This window comes from Clinocottus analis, unplaced genomic scaffold (genome assembly GCF_023055335.1).
Source record: "Clinocottus analis isolate CAN_PGR_092001 unplaced genomic scaffold, fCliAna1.0.p SCAF_2, whole genome shotgun sequence".
NCBI lineage: Eukaryota > Metazoa > Chordata > Actinopteri > Perciformes > Cottidae > Clinocottus > Clinocottus analis.
This window is the reverse complement of record NW_027175931.1, coordinates 17,138,893-17,155,748: the sequence shown is the minus strand read 5'-3', so window position 1 is coordinate 17,155,748 and position 16,856 is coordinate 17,138,893. Positions and strand designations below refer to the sequence as shown.

The window sequence follows — 16,856 nt, the reverse complement described above, 5'->3', positions numbered from 1 at the left end:
TGGAAACAATCAACAGCAAACAAATTCTAAGTTAAAGAAATCTAAAAGTAAATGACTGGAATTTAACTAGATGTGGCTGCACTTTGAAGAGTTTTATATTGTATATTCTCTCTTCAGGAAAGCCTGATGAACATTTAAAGAGGCAGCGTGTCATTACTGCATAAAGACAGCTTCTTGCTATTCAATATACATTTAGATTTCTGTGAGTTATGCTTGTCGTCCCTCAGACGTTTGATTCCTGGTGTGTAGAAAAATACTTTGTATTTTTCCACATTCTGCATAGTTGATCTTGCAGAAAACAGATGATGAACATCTTGCAATCTTAATCATGACTATTATGCTATATTGCTGCTTGTAAGAATAACGACGGAGGATTGAAATAACGGATGCTGTGGGTTCAAACGTGTGCCAAGAGACACCAAGACGCCAAGAGACTTGATGTAGCCACGCTGCTACATCAAGGTTAGCAGCAACAGAAGCACACACCACGTTACGGAGACTGTTTCCACAACAGACTGAGCTCCTGGACGTTCCATCAAAGTCCCATCGCTCTTATCGTTCTTTCAACCGCTTTTGTTGGCTGATAAACAACAGAGGGATGAACGAACAGGGCGATAAATCTGATACGCTGTTGTCCTGGGCGCTGAATTGAGAGCGAGTCCTTCTATTTCCCTCTCCATCCCTCCCCACGCCAGCTTAATTTAGACTCTGATTGCAACAGAAAGCAGGGAACTGTGCACACTCAATAATGCGATTGTTGAATCAGATACAGGGACAAGAATGCACAACAATTACCTGATCAGCAGACAAGGAAGATTGGACAAATACTGCAGCAAATTCAATCCCTGACTGTCTAATGCTTATATTTAACAATGCACAAGCTTCTTTATTGTAATGGGGTTTGAGTGTAAGCGTATCTATAAGCTCAGTGTAAGGCATTGATGGAAATATACTTAGATAAGAGACATGTGGACAGGTCTTTGGAGTCTGGATGCAACAGGCCACATAGCTTAAGGGCGGGATCAGGAGGGGAGAGTGATGCATTTATTTATATATTAGAGTATGTAAGAAAAAGGGAAATGCATCTGCAGCTTATAACCTTTTCTGGTCGTTGATAATCAACGCTCGCCTCCAGGTTTTGAGATCTAATTCTTCCCGTGAACAGTGGGTCATATGAGCCGTCGCTCTCTGGGAGGATGCGAGGCCTTCTCAATGGCGTCTCATAGCAAACAGCTGTCTGTAGAGGTTGTCTGGTTGCACTGTTCATCGCTTTTAGTTGCGTTGCTGTGTTCAAAGAATCAAATTAACTTTGCAAGTAAAACGTTGTTACGCTTAGCTAAAAAGGTGCACAAGATGGCAAAACCTTCAAGCTACAACAAGAAAAACTGTCATGGAGGAGAACATGTTCATTATCTGATGCCACCTCACTGTTAATGACTCTGATGTTTACAAGCCCGACCACAAACAGGTTTTATCTTGTTCATAATCTCATATCTGGCCTACGGTCATAACCTTAAAAACAAGGCCGTTATGGAATCAACAAATGGGTGAATGTTAATGTTAATTAATGTTAATAAACACACTGTGTAACTCTGGAACTTTTTCTTCTCTTCCTTCTCTACCCCAAAGGTTTGTGTTGGTTTATTCAGATCAGACCTGTTCATCCGCTTCAGTGTCCATGTTCTCATCCTCATCATCCTTTGAACGCTTCCTGTTTGTCTTCTCCATCTTTCTCCTCGTCCACTCTTCAGCTTGCCTCCCGCCTCTCGCTCGTCTCTCTCTGCCGTATAGCTCTTCTGCAAAATGTCCTCCTTACCTTTGACCCTCCTCCTACCGCTTTTCATCCATCACTCCCTCTCTCTTGCCTCAGCCCTCCCTCTCTGCCTCTCTCCAGAGATAATTACTACAAGCCTTGTGAAGATCAGCTTGTATTTAAACAGCTGAATAAGCACAGCCTGGGGGTGCTGACAGTCACTATTCAACAATAGTCAAGTGAAACAGTGGAGTAGAAAATAATAGCTTGGCGCAGTTTTATGGGGCACATTTAAAAACATCGCTCTACACTAACTGCTGCTTTTATTAACGGGTCGCCAGTAATGAACGTCAGCTGTGGTTAAAATGCATCTGTGTGTGGCCTCTGCCTTCTAATGTGGCCACACACTCGAGCTGATGCACTGCGTGCAAACACGGAGGTCACGACTAATTAATGAACCAGTGTCGTAGCATCGAGACCAACAAAACCACAAATATCCCCACGTTGTCTTACAGGCAACAACTTGCACGCATTTCTGCATGTGGAGACATTTGAGTACATCAATGTTATGTGTACGTGCTTTTGGGTGGATCTTTTGGGTGGAGTTTGGGTGGATCTAAGCTTTTGTGGTGTAAACAACACACACACACACACACACACACACCTGCTTCATTATAAGTGGCAGAGAGCTTGTCTAGCATTTCTCTGTCCAAACTTAGAATCTGCTGCTCCAGGATGGAAGGATAGGACGGGCCGGCCCTCTCCTTCTTGTCGTCTTTCTCCTTGTCTTTTTCTCTGTCTCGCTCCCTCTCCCGCTCGTAGGTCAGGAGCTGCTGGCGAAGCGCCTCGGGCAGGTGGGCTTTGGCAAAGTCAGCAGCAGCCTGAGAGCAGAGACAGAAGAAGAGTTATTGGGCTGCAGATACAGATCTGTTCGCTCTAAAACACCATCAGACAAAGTTATCGAATATATTCTGACCTTCACACTGATGAGTGTGGTTTTCTTTTTCACCTGTGCGTGTTCAACCAGGATATTAATTGAAACACAATCATTTGATTAATGCATTTACAACATGGCAAACAAGTATAAGAATTAGCCGCCTTTATGTATTTGACGTAATTGTAATCAATCTTTTTAATTATTAGTTTTATTTTATAGTAAGCACTGAATGAGTGGGTCAATAGAAACACTTTTAATGCTGAGGCCATATTGTATTCTAGTGCATGGATGAGGTGTGATGAAAACCTGATGACCAAGAATCAGAGCTAAAAGGACTTCTTCTGAGAGAAACTTTCGAACATTATTAATTCAGAATATTCATCTTGTAAAATTGTGCCTGTTAGTTTAGAAAAGAAGAGAAAACCTTATATACATTTAGTGCACTCACAGTATATTTGGAAAGTGGCAAATGCATCAGGTTACAGTAACCGGATTGTCCTTTCTTTCTTGCCAAAGCAGATGAATCAAAGATAAACGGAGAGGAAGAAGAAGAAAGTGCAGAGCCAAACAAACGCACACGAGCTGCCGCTCACGCCGCTGTGGGATACAGCTGAGCCAGAGAAACTGTATCCTCACCTCCATCCATTTTACTCCACAGATAACACCAACTAAATCTTTTCTCACATCCCCACCGGCGTTTCTGAGCAAATAATGCCTCCCTCCGCTGGCTCAGTGCCAGACAGGAAAGACAAGCCGGTCCAAGGTCACAAAGTTCAAAAAGTTCCAAGTACAAAGACAAGAGTCAGATAATATTCTGCTGACATGCCACTGATCTGCAGCATCTATGAAGTGCAGCTCATATTTCAGACCTGGTTTGTAGAGAATTTAACTAGGATTAAGAAAAGAGAAGGAGCCGGTTTAGACTGCAGAAGAGAAAAGGTTTTCATTTCCTGCCGCTTAATATGATGATTGAGGTCATATGACAGAGACCCAGAGATGAACCCGACGTCCCAAGTGCTCACACACTGGCCCTCCTTAGCCATCTTTCCTCTCCTCATCTCATTTGGCTCTAGGAAATTACTTTCAAGGAACCCAGATAACTCTGCTTCTTCTCTACAGATGAAAACAACTCATCTGTTCCGATTTGCTTTCAGTGTTACTGAAGCTTTTCATCTGCGGGCTCCGTCACACTTCCCCTATCTCCTCCGATGATACCCAAACGCTTCCAATTTTCCATTTCCCAAAGTCCCTTCTCTCTGCTTCCGTGGTGATGTTCAGTCCAGATCCTCCTGACACATTCCTCTCTCTTGTCTGTAGACAATCACAGTCGACATACCTCCATCCTGCGGTTACCGTGCAGAAAGCGGGAGTCATAAGCGGAGGTCGAAGGTCATAAATAGAACAAGAAGACTTTTGTCTGCCTGGGCCGTTGCTGTGCCAATTACTGAGCAGTTTAATTGTCTGCCTCTCCGTCCCGGGGTCACAAAAGCCCTTTTTACATTCCTCTTGACCATTAGACTGCGACCAATCTCTGTGACTGCATGTGTGTCACAGCTTGCAGAGACTCGATAGGACGGGAAGTGGAGGCAAAGTCTCGATTATCGGACCATCTAACCCACCGGCTAACCTGATCGACACATCAAACACCTGGCTGCAGCTTCTGCGCCGGCTCAGAGGATGAAAAGAGGGACGGGTGGATGAGTGAGGGATAGAAAGGATGGACGGGGATGAAGACTGTGGGATCGGGGGGATGAAGACAAGATGGCGAGGATCAGACATCGTAATGCGGGAGGGAACAAAATGAGTGATGAGATTAGGGGTTTGGCATCGGAGAACAACGGAGGAATGCAGGAAGAGCTACTGGATGAGGGAGCAGAGCCCAAATAAAATGGAGCTGTTCCTGCCAAAAGAGACATGGACAAAGGTAAAGGCAGCAGATGTCAAAAACTAACATGATTTGGCTTCCATTGCACAGCAGCGGGGGAAGAATAAAGGTGAAAGGAAGACAAAATACCTTATGTCGACATTCGGTTTCACCAAAACTCATTGTGTGGATCCTCGAGGTCGTGTGGAGAGCATTCACACGGCCTGATTTGACTTATTAGTATAAATTATCTATTTTCCTGCCTTTGTTGTGGTTGATTGATCAGTGACATATCCAACAGAACCATGGAAGATGAAACATTATTTTATAGATACTAGTTGTCACTGTCATTTTCCATTTCCCCCCCATCAGCCTATGTATTGCCTATGTTTTTGCTTGATAATTAGTAGATGATCCAATGGGCCAATTATCTCGAGATCAACTTATTAATTTCAAACCTCATTGCGGAAAAACTTTCTATTTGAAGAAGTTATGATTGTAAGTCCCAACACAGTGTCATCGTTGGTGTCTGTGCAGAGGGTCACACTGCGCTCTCCTTCACGCTTCACTTGCACCGCACATGCGGGCACAAAGACCTGTGCACATACAGTAAGTGCACACGCACACACACACACACACACACACACACACACACACACACACACACACTTTTCTATCTCAACAAGGCCGCCTGCAGACTTTCACCCTTCCTCTCATCTCCCTCCAGCCGGCTCGCTGTGAGCCCTCAGATGCTCGGCCCGACAGAAAGGCCTTTTAAACACTTCCATCAATCACATGCAGCCCGGCAGAAATGAGGGAAGTCATCCGAGTTTTCCTTTAGAAATCACCCTCAGGAAGTTTCATAACCCAAGTACAAAAATCTCTCTCTGACAGATCAAGCTGGCAGATGGAGAGAAGAAGAAAGAGCGGAACAGAAGAGGAAGAGACCGAGGAGGAGAGGAAGAGCTATTCATTAGCATCGCTCAGGCACATCATTAAAGAAAGAAAGAGAGACAGTCGCCCCGGTTTATAAGTTACAGAAAACCATCAAAGTGAAATACCGAGAAAGCAGAGGATACTAGATAATAGAAGGAGGAGTCTGGGGACAGTCTTTGTCGTCTTGATTTCCTATTCACAACTTTTAAATTATAATTACCAACTGATCTCTGATCAGACGACAATCTCAATAGACCGCTCCAAGCATGCAGTGACCAGAAACTTCTATTTGCTTAATGCAACAGACCGGAGATATATAATCCATCTTTACCTTAAATTAACAAGGAAACAAATAGATTATATTAATACTTAAAACAGAGCGAAGCGGGCTGGAGGCGTATTCATCTCTCCTCAGGGTGACATTGCAGAGCTCAGTCTGTCCACGAGCCGTGAAGAGCCCGAAGCCAATGATGTCACACCTGAGCTTTGTATGTGTCAATGCTGTGCCAAGTACAGAGTGTGTGTGTGTGTGTGTGTGTGTGTGTGTGTGTGTGTACAATGTTGTCACCGTTACGTAAATAGAAGCGCTCTCATTGGTATTTAAAGAGGAATGAGAAGCAGGCTAACAACACTTGGGTTCAGTTCACTTCCACACACTCAGTCATTGGAAAGGTTGAGAATTAAAATGAATAGTTTTGTTGAAAACAACAAAACTATTTCACCCCAAAAGTCCATTTGCTAGCCGTGTTTGGAGCCCGGCTGCAACACAGTAAAAGAGCAGTTCTCCCACTTGTTTTGATAGAAAGTGAGTGAGTATTGCGAGCCTGCAGCCAGACTGGAAGTGTTTGTGTGGCCTTGTGAACACCCCCTCGCACCCAAACACAGACTTCACCCAGGCTAACTATTTAACTTTCCCAGCCCCTTAAATCTCTCCTAAAACCACAACAAACATTCAGAGCACAGATGGGCTCAGGGACGGAGGGCTGTGAACCTCAAACCTCCTTCAGATGCAAACACACACAAACACATCGCCGCATTAGCTCAAGAAACATTTAAGAAGAAACCCCTCTGAGAGCAACGTTCATATTCAAATTGGACATGTGTAATGGCGGACATCGTGCTGCGCGAAGAGAAACATAGAAATTACTTCTGGAAAGTGAAGAAGGATTTCAGAAGCATAAATGCAGCGCTATAAAATGGATCGGACGGTGGAAAGTTGAATAGAAGTCCAATAAAAGTACCAAGGAATGCTTCAGTTCCCCCATCCTCAGACACACACACACACACACACACACACACACACACACACACACACACACACACACACAGCCTCCTGCCCTTTAAACAGAGTCCGTCTCTTTTCCTTCTTTGACTGTAAAACAACGACAGGTGCACGACTGGGATGATGAGAACATCTGGTAACCATGGTTACGGCTGCCAAGGCTTCCGATTGGCTGAACATCTGTCCCACCTCAACAGGCGTATCGTTCAAAATCCCCTAAAACTTCAGTTAACACACACACACACACACACACAGAGAGAAACCCCCCCACGAGGACAACAGACCGCAGTTTGATGGATCATTCAGTTGCCAATAACGCAAATTTTACAGCAAAGGTGACCGTCTAGCGACAACACACACACACACACACACACACACACACACACACACACACACACACACGGAGACACATCCTGCCCCTCTTTACTCAATTTGCATTCAGGCGGTGGACAGACGCCGTCCGTCTGCCTCTCGGCTCGCGGCGTGTCCTTCCTGTGGCTCCATTAGAGGAGCTGAAGTCTCACATCAAACCTAAACATTGTGTTACAAAGACGCCGTCTGGCCGACCCACAGCGTCCTAAAAACTCACCTCGCAGTACGAGCACCCCGTCGGTGTCTGCGACCCGGACATCCACTCAGCAATAGACTGTGTTTAGTTCATCGGGAGGAGGCTCAGCATCCTCCCTATGAACATGACTCATATCACTGCTGGAGCGCGTAGCGGGTCGAGCTGCTTGTATTACAGCCTGATCAATACTGGAGATGTGGAGATGATATCCCATATTGATATCTGAGTTATGAAACAATATATTGGCTGATAATTATTATTTTAATGCACACATTTGTGATGAGGATACCTGAAATTGATGCGACAGAGTGAGATATTTTGCATAGATTTAAGTTCCAGTCATTTTCAGACATTAGCATTGTGCCTTGAAGCAAACAATTCAATTCAGTTTAATTTGTAGAGCCCAAAATCACAAATACAAGATTTGCCTGGGAGGGCTTTACAATCTGTACACATGACATCCCTGTCCCAGGACCTCACATTGGATCAGGAACAACTCCCTAAATAAAGATAGTAAAACTCTTTTACAGTGAAAACTGGAGGAACCTTCAATGAGCAACAGGATCCTCTCCAGGATGGACAGAAGCAACAGATGTCATGTGACCAGAATGAGAAACGTAACAGCTCATTACATGAATATGACAAAAACATTAATATAATGAGCGGTAAGCATGGAGACACAACCTCTCTAGTGAAGCCAGATTAAGCTTTGACACCATCTGAACTTTTTCAGAGCTTTCAACCGCATCTTAAAGTGAGAAACTCATAAGTTGTCACAGAACCCTCATAAAAAAAATATATATTTAAAAAAAAAAAATGTTTTATGTCGAATGTGTTCTTTTACTGACAATTTCCACAGACTTCCTTTCTTTGTGCTCGTCTAAGCACAAACTAAAGTCTGTCCTGGACGTTGATGCAGACTCTGCATAAAACTATGAAGGTAGATTTGTGTCTATTTTACCCGAGCAAATTTCTAGTTTGTAAGTAAATTAACTCTCCAAATCTTTGCTCTTAATTCCAAAAACTGCTTTAAAAAAAATTCTCTCAAAAACAAAATATGCCCTCAAATAAAAAAAAAGCTCTCAAAACTAAAATTTCCTCTCAAAACTAAAATTTTCTCTAAAAAAAAAGATTCTCTCAAAAAAAAACCATTTCTCTCAAAAAAAAAAAGTTCTCAAAAAGAAAACCTGCGCTCTCAATCCAAAAAGTTCCAAGTTGAGTTGTGGACGTAGTGGGCGGGGCCTGCGCTGCTGATTGAGACAAGAGTTTCTATTGGTGGGCTCAGCGCAGTTTTCTTTTAGAGAGAACTTTTTTTTTTTGAAAGAACATTTTTTAGAGCGTTTTTGTTTTAGGGGTGGGAGCAATTTTTTTTTTTGCAGAGCAAAAATTTTGAGATAATTTTCTTTCAAACTAGAAATTTGCTCGGGTAAACAAGACACAAATCTACCTTAATATAAAACAGGTGTGTTTTACAAAATGTCTTTAATATCTAACATCATGCTTCTCTTCCTCCCACAATGCCGCGCTGGTTATACTTGTGGACCACACTGGTTTTTGCACAAGTTACCTGACGAGGTAACAAACCAGCATGAAGTCAAGTTAGTTAGCAGACCAGAGGCGGCCTGATGGACTTGTTGGTGTCCAGTTGAGGACCTTTCCTTCATGTTGTCTTCTGTCGTTCTTCTGCCAGCTGACTGTGCAGACGACCCTCCACAGAAGTAATCACCAGGCTGGATTCACATCCAGTTGCTGTGATACGCCTTTATGACACAGGCATGGCTTATCTTTAAGAATGAGACGTTACATGGGTTTGAGTAGTCGCAGTGCTGCATGGGAGATCGTCTTGGGTTGTGTGTTCATGCGTGTGTGTGTGTGTGTGTGTGTGTGTGTGTGTGTGTGTCAAAGGCAGATAGACAGAAACAGTGATTTAATTTGGCTCCATGCGTTACCCGCCTGTCCCACGGAGCGGAGGGCTGGCAATTACTATAACACCAACTGCCATTAATCAGCATTGGCCATAAACAACGGGGTGAGGGGAGAGAGGGGGGAGCAAGAAAGATGAAATGAGGTAAGAGGAAGAGTGCAAAGGTGATCGAATCACTTTAGATGTGCACCCAGGTGGGGAAATGAAGAGAGAGAAAAGATGAAGAGAAAAAAAAGAGAATTGCTTTCTTCTCAGATCGGCGTCCAGGTTTCTTGGAGGTTTGGGACTGATTAAAAAAACACACACACACACACACACACACAGGTTGTGCGTCACTTTTATGTTTGATTCATATGCTTTTTTTCCAATCAATTTCTTCTTTTTTTTGTACGTTTTCTTTGCCGAGCACGAGTCCCAGCAGAAGCCTTGCGTGGCCACAACAGGCACAGAGCTCAGGTTCAGTCTGGATAACAACCCACTCGCTTCCCAAAACGATAGCTCATTTGTTAAGCTCCATGCAGCAACACTTCACGATGAGGGTACGCATGCTAGAACATGATGTTACTGTGAGAGCGGTGAGTGTTTTTGTCTCGTGATCTCAGCTCAGATACTTTCTCCTCCTCCACTTAGTCTATTATTACCAAGAGCTACCAACAACAACTCATGAACCATGTCTTTACGACAGCTGGGAGGATAATTCTGAGTAAATATTACACATTCCTCCTAAATTACAGAGCAAAGAAGACCTCTCACGAGTCTCCTCGAATAGTGGAGAGGAGGCAGAAACAAAGGGAGAATGTCACCGAGTTGAAGGGTCAGCATCTTCTGTACAGACGAGTCTTTGTTTGCAGGGAGGTGAAATGTTTTATTGGTTGTTTAGTGCGAGCCGAGGCAAGAATGACAACTCCGTCTGTCTTATTCGTGAAACTAAATCAGGACTTTGTTCTGATTGTATTATGTGGCATTAGTGTATTGCTCAGTGAGCTGAAACGATTCAATTGATTTTTATTCAGAATTTAAAAGCAAAACTACTCAAAAGATCATCATGACAAGAAATCTGAGAAGATTTAAAACCTTCATCAGATTAACTAAAAGGTAAAAAAAAAAAAAGGCAAATTACAGTGCGACACTTCTGATTTCAGTCTCAAATATGAAAACTTGCTTCTTTTCTCTGGTTGAAAACATCCCTTTGAACTGGAAATTAATTGATGTGTTAATCAAAATCATCAACAGATAAACCTGAAAATAACTGTCAGTTAAAGCAATCAATGGACAATTGAAACAAACGTTGGAGGTCTGTAAAAAAAATACATTAAAAAAGCTATATACTGACTGACTGACAGTAAACTGGTCTGAGAGAAAGCAACCCGTATAAACTGCATAAATTCAATGCTTATAGAATTATGGCAGGAGGCACACGACATTATTGCACAGTTGCAGTTTTCATAAAGGAGCAGCTGTACGGCCAGAACGAGCAGAATGATGACTGCTCGTGTTCAGATATCCGCTCACAGCCGTCCTTGTGCAGAGGACGGAGCAGCACTATTTAAAAAGGGGAGGTTGCCTGATTGCATTTTTAATGGCCGATAGAAGAGAGAAGTGAAAGGTTTCTCACGGCCACAGCAGCAGCAGTTGTTGTTGGCATGGTTTACTACTTTTGCTTAAACAGTTTTTAATAAACCTTTTTTTGTAAATTTGAATTTAATCATGAATAAGATAACATCCTGAAGTGTGATTTGATGGATGACATTGTTGGAATAATGTTCTGTTTATTTACAATGGGTAATGTTCTGGCCATGATTACTACTGTTGCGCGTCCCATTATATTGTTAAATGCCACTCTTACAAACCATTAATATTTCCAAAGTAAAGAAGATACCAATCGCTATTTCATGTCATGGAGAGTTAAGTGGCTGAATTATTTGGACGGGAAAACGCTAAATTAGGAAGCAATTTAAAGCAACAGTTGAACGATGTATTCTCCTCTCCGTCTGCCTGTCTTGTTGACAAAGAGCTAATCGTGTTGCATTGTATATTCAAGACATAATAAATGAATCCAATGTTTTTCTAACCAGACAAAATAACTCCCATTGCCACTCTCAAAGTTTGTGTGCCATTTCATGTGGTACTTAACAGCTGTTTACATCAGAAGTTAATCCAACGCACACACATATTTCCAGCAGAAGCTGGTTGTGTGTATGGAGCAGCGGTACAGCAGACACAACCTGCAGCCCAGTTCAACCAGTAAAGATGGTTTGTAAAACCTCCTGTCATTTAAAGCATCAGAAACACATTTGCTGATCTGTAGCTACAAAGAGGAAGAGATTAAGACACTAATCTAATAGCTTTGTGTCTCCGTAGGCTCGTCCTCTGGCATCTATTAGAATTTCACTTATCCTTCAGACCCCAAATACCTACATCTGGTCTATTTACACACACACACACACACACACACACACACACACACACACACACACACACACACACACACACACACACACACACACACACACACACACACACACACACACACACAGTAAACTGCTGACATTTACTTGTCGTCAGTCTTCCATTTGCCTTTTAGAAAAGGAAGACCTGAGGGAGTTTATTTATATTACACTAATCAGCAACAATATTCTGTACATGCAGAGTTTAAATGCTTTCTTCTCATTTTTCAAGTTATATATATATATATTTTTTTTCAACCTTTCAGTGTTCACGAGCCTTCTACTGTATTTGCGGAGACCTTTAAAATACGTCTGCGAATAAAGCTAATAATTCTTAATGAGGATCTTGCTGGATCTTCTCCTGCTGAGAGGTCAGAGGTCATGTAGACATGCATCATGTAGCCAGTAGCGTTGCTCCAGTCTACGCTTGTTGAATTCAGTTGCAGTGGAAATAATGGGGGACAAAATTCACACTCTGCGTTGCGTGCAAGCACGTATCCCAAAGTTCAAATGAGGCTTCAGCAGTCTGAATTACTCAAAATAAGTTCAATAAGTTAGTCCTTTTAGGACAACATTCCCTTCAGTGTTTCCCTGGACAGTGTTCCTGAGCTGAGCTGCAGTAACACACAGTAACTCGTGTCGATGCACACTTTGTTGATCGAGGCGGCTGAATCCTCACGCCGGCTTCATCTGAACTTGAGAAATCATTTTACACAAAAAAAGAGAACTGTAGATTTCACCTTAGTGTCTTACAGTCAGACCGCAAGAACGATTAGAGCGACCAGCAACTGTCTGATGAAGGAGTTTTAAGACGTGACAAGGGCAGATGTGAACATTTGAATTCATCCTTTTTATGAAATGATCTTTATTGATGTCACTGACATAATATAAGAGCCAACATCTTTAATCCTGATAAAGATCATTTCATATCTCAATAATGACGTCTACATCACAATAGATGAATAGTAAACTGTTCTAAAAGATGTTTCTCAGTCTTTCATCTCCTACTTTACTGTCACACACAGCGCTGACTGTATCCATGTGCTCCAGACAAACAGCAGGAGGTAACATCGTGACGGACCGAAGCTACGAGAGGAGCAGGAGTTTAATAAAGCAGGAGGGGGTGTGTGTGTGTGTGTGTGTGTGTGTGTGTGTGTGTGTGTGTGTGTTCCTCTCCTCTTTTGAATTTGGGGCACAAAAAGCCTAGAGGAGATGAGTTAAGTAAATGTCAGCTACGCCTCTTTCTGACACACAGAGGCCTATAATCTCCCTCTGCGCCCACACACAGATCAAACACACACACACACACACACACTTGGCAAGTGTTCTTATTTGTATTCCTGCGATCTGGAGGCATGCGTTCTCTGGCAGACACTGATATATCAACCCCATGAATATTCATTCACTAGTCAGAGTGGCAAGCTTCACCAGCCCTCTCTCTCTCTCCACCCACCCCTAAACAATGGCAACCTTCCACACACGAGCACATACATTATGTCAACACTGAATTGTTGAGCTGCCACAGCAGGGTGTTTCACCATCAGCTAATGGACCGAGTCTCTCTCTCTCACACACACACACACACACACACACACACACACACACACACACACACACACACACACACACCTCTGTCTCTTTCCTGCTGTGATTGAAGCCACTTATCAATCATTTCCTGGTTGATTAAATGGTGCAGCGGATCTCCCGGTAGATTAATCACATCTGTCTGAAGGTTGTTTTATGTTTAAGGAGCATCACAGAGGAGGCTGGAACCTGTGGCTGCACACGCACAAACACACACACCTTATGTGCCCTTCTTCAGCCAGTAAAGAATAAATTAGCTCAAATCCAATCTGATCCAAAATTCCGTAAATAATTCAGAAGCCACATTTCTCCACTTGGAGCTGAGGACGCTGGTGTTGTGAACTTCATTGGGACGGCAGCAGCAATCCTCCACATCTTTTGTGGGTGGGAAGCTCTGGAGGTGCTGCTGTTGGAGGCCTCTGTCGTCATTCGTCATCTCCGCTCACCGACTTCCTCTCCTCCGTCTTCACGGCTCATTGCTCCCGCGCTTCCTCCCTCTCCCTCTCCCTCTCCCTCTCCCACACACTCGCATACAGCCGTGCACTCTTACAGCTCCTCTGATCTGAAATACCGTTTTACATTTATATCCGCTTCAGTGGAAGCACAACGCACATCAACATAGTGATCTCGTGTCGCCCAGTCTCAAGGAAACCTTGTGCTTTTCTGCCTCACATTCCTCCTCCTCCTCCTCCTCCTCCTCCTCCTCCTCCTCCTCCTCCTCCTCCTCCTCCTCCTCCTCCTCCTCCTCCTCCTCCTCCTCCTCCTCCTCCTCCTCCTCCTCCTCCTCCTCCTCCTCCTCCTGAAAGTGAAATAAATAGAGACGAGAGTACAAAGCATTCCCAGTTAGATCTACAGAGGAAACTCAAAGATTTAGAGATGAAAGGAGCAAAAGTGAGTTAAGAGAGTTTTCAGGGTTAATACCAAGGCTGTACTTTGAGATGAAAGCTACCCAAGTTTTCTGTTTACAGATTACCACCTCTGTTACTTTGGGCAAAAGAGACGCCGCGAGATGGGAAAGAAGGAAAGCTACATGTTGGAGCTAACACACAGACGCCCAGTGTTCCTCCAGCTCCCCCTCTCTTCTCCATCAAGTCCAGAGTAAACATGTATATCAAATAAATACAACATACACACCCAGTATTTCATTACTGAAACACACAAACGCTGAGCCGTTCCCTTCATTGACCGACAACACGGCCGTGTCGTCAATATTAACCGGCAGAAAGCTGCAAAGATGCTTTATGGTCCGTCTGGTTTGCAGTGAAGATCAATTTTACGGATCTCACAGCACGGACAACCAATGAATCGCTCGTCCGAAAGAGGATTGATTAATCGACACATCATTCCAGCTCTAAATATAACGCGATGAACACAGACACCTGATGACTGTTGACATGCAGGTGGTGGCGCCGCAGTCGTTGACATTCTGAGAGGCTCTTGCCACCGCAGGGCACATCGCAGCACACTCTGCCAAAGCGTCACCATCCCGGGTCCACAGCTTCCTGGACTCCATTCATCCCTTCCTGTGTCCATCTATTCAGGACGGCGCTCATCTCCATACAGCTGGCTTCACTGGCACGACGACTCTCTTCCATTAAGCAACGTTGCACGCGTGAAAAGGAACCCAGCGGTGGGCATATGGTGCAAAGCAAGGAGACCATATTTCACATGCACCTCATTTCCATATACACATACAGTGTTGAGCAGCAGCAGGCGGCAGCCCTTAATTGGGACACTAATGAATAAGGAACAGTGCAATGGCTGGATTTCTGCTGATTTGTTTTGCAGGGGGTGCAAGTGTAAATAAATTGATGGCTTTTTATTTTGAGAGCGCCGCATTCTACTGCTGTCCTCTGTATTACTACATCTAAAACCTTTAGGTTACCTCCCACACCAGCTCACGACTTACTTCCTGACTTGCTTACATTGTGCTTCCCTTTATATCCTGTTCCTTAACCTCTTTCTATTGCAGTCACTCTGGAGGCAGACGTTGCATTTATCACATCAATTACAAACTGCCTGCCTCTGCTCTTGGTTCGATTAGTGACATAGAAGTAAAAAGTTCCACTGAAGTCACACGGCCACAAATACAAGTGCTTCAACGAGGCCTACCTGGAGGTCATAACAAGGTTAGTTAATCCTAATCCTAACCTGTGTCCTCCTGAGGATTCAGTGATATGCGATGCTGAAGATGTGTCTTTCCTTTGCTTGTCATCGGCCTCATAGAGTCTCAACCACGCTGTGTTTATCAGAGAGGAAAAGATACAGCGATCAATGCAAAGGCTGTTTGGTGTGCATCACAGGGCAAAACCCAACCGGCTGACAAACATATGCAGACATTCATAAAAAAAATCAATACTCTTCTACTTCATCCACTGCCGCTGTTCTCATAAAGCTTGCTGACAAAAATGCAAGCTTTTGTGAGTGCGTGTGTGTGTGTGTGTGTGTGTGTGTGTGTGTGTGTGTGTGTGTGTGTGTGTGTGTGCTTGCACATCACTTTTGTGGGACCTCCATCCATCAGAACATTGATTATATTAAGTGGACTCTGGATACGAGGTGGGTTATGGATGGAGACGAGGCTTTGCACGATGAAACTATGAACACAGGAACAAACCAGTCGAATAGAACACGAGTAAAACTAAAGTAAAAAAGAGGACGTGTTTTCAGCATGCGAGTCATGCCAGACACACACACGCACAGCGACAGAGGTTGTTCCTGCAGAAATTCAGTTTATTTGACGAGCTTGTTCCTTCCCACACTGACAGAGTGTAACGGCTATCAGAAAATAAATATCTGCTCTAGGATCAGTGTGTCTTCTAACAGTCGTCCTCCATCTCCACGGCCGGGACCGTACCCAGACCTGCAGCTGTCCGGGATCATCACGTTCCTGTACTCATACCTGACGTACGCCCCCTCGTCACAGCGATCAAGTGGTAAACCGTGTAGAGGCAGACGATGGTGACACACGCTGCTCCATCATGGTTTAAGTCTTCGGCACAGCCAAGTTCCCATACAACATAATGAGGACAGGATGTGAAGCCAAAGACCAAACCCAGTGCCCACTTTCCAAAACAATCCCACACGCTGCCCAGTACAGATCAGAAGCACACCGTGGGCATCTGGGCCGGCCGCGTCCAACAAGCTCTACGTGGAATGCGTCCAACATCTTATGCTTTCAGTCCGGTCCGGCGAATGACTTGAATAGACGCTCGCATGCCGCATCGGCTTGAACCACCTCGGGAGTTACTTGGATCAGAAATGCTTGGAATATTTTTTATTTTTTTGTTCCCTTTTGGTTTGCGAGCCCTTGACAGCTTGTACATTTGTTGCCGTGCCCGAGCGGCGACTGCTAGGACGGGTCGCAGGCGGCGAGGCGGAGCCAGCGGGCGCCGGGCCACGGGGCTCCCAGGGAGCCCAGTTTCCACAGCAGGTGCAGCACAATCATGGAGCAGACCCACTCCACTTTGGCACGCTCACTATTTCTAGCAATAGACACCGCTGCCCCCCAAGGGACCGCCTGCTAAGAATAGAAGGATTTCTCCGCCTTTGCTGCATCCATTT

The 16,856-nt window shown here is 44.2% G+C and overlaps 1 protein-coding gene across 1 annotated transcript in view; it reads right to left on the bottom strand.

Annotated features, from left to right (window-relative positions):
* Positions 1–16,856, bottom strand: part of ppm1lb (protein phosphatase, Mg2+/Mn2+ dependent, 1Lb) — a 37,024-nt gene that overhangs the window by 8,303 nt on the left and 11,865 nt on the right. The window contains exon 2 of the mRNA XM_068585793.1: positions 2,418–2,634. Within this exon, the coding sequence (XP_068441894.1) occupies positions 2,418–2,634 (217 nt within the window). The remainder of the gene's footprint in view (positions 1–2,417; positions 2,635–16,856) is intronic.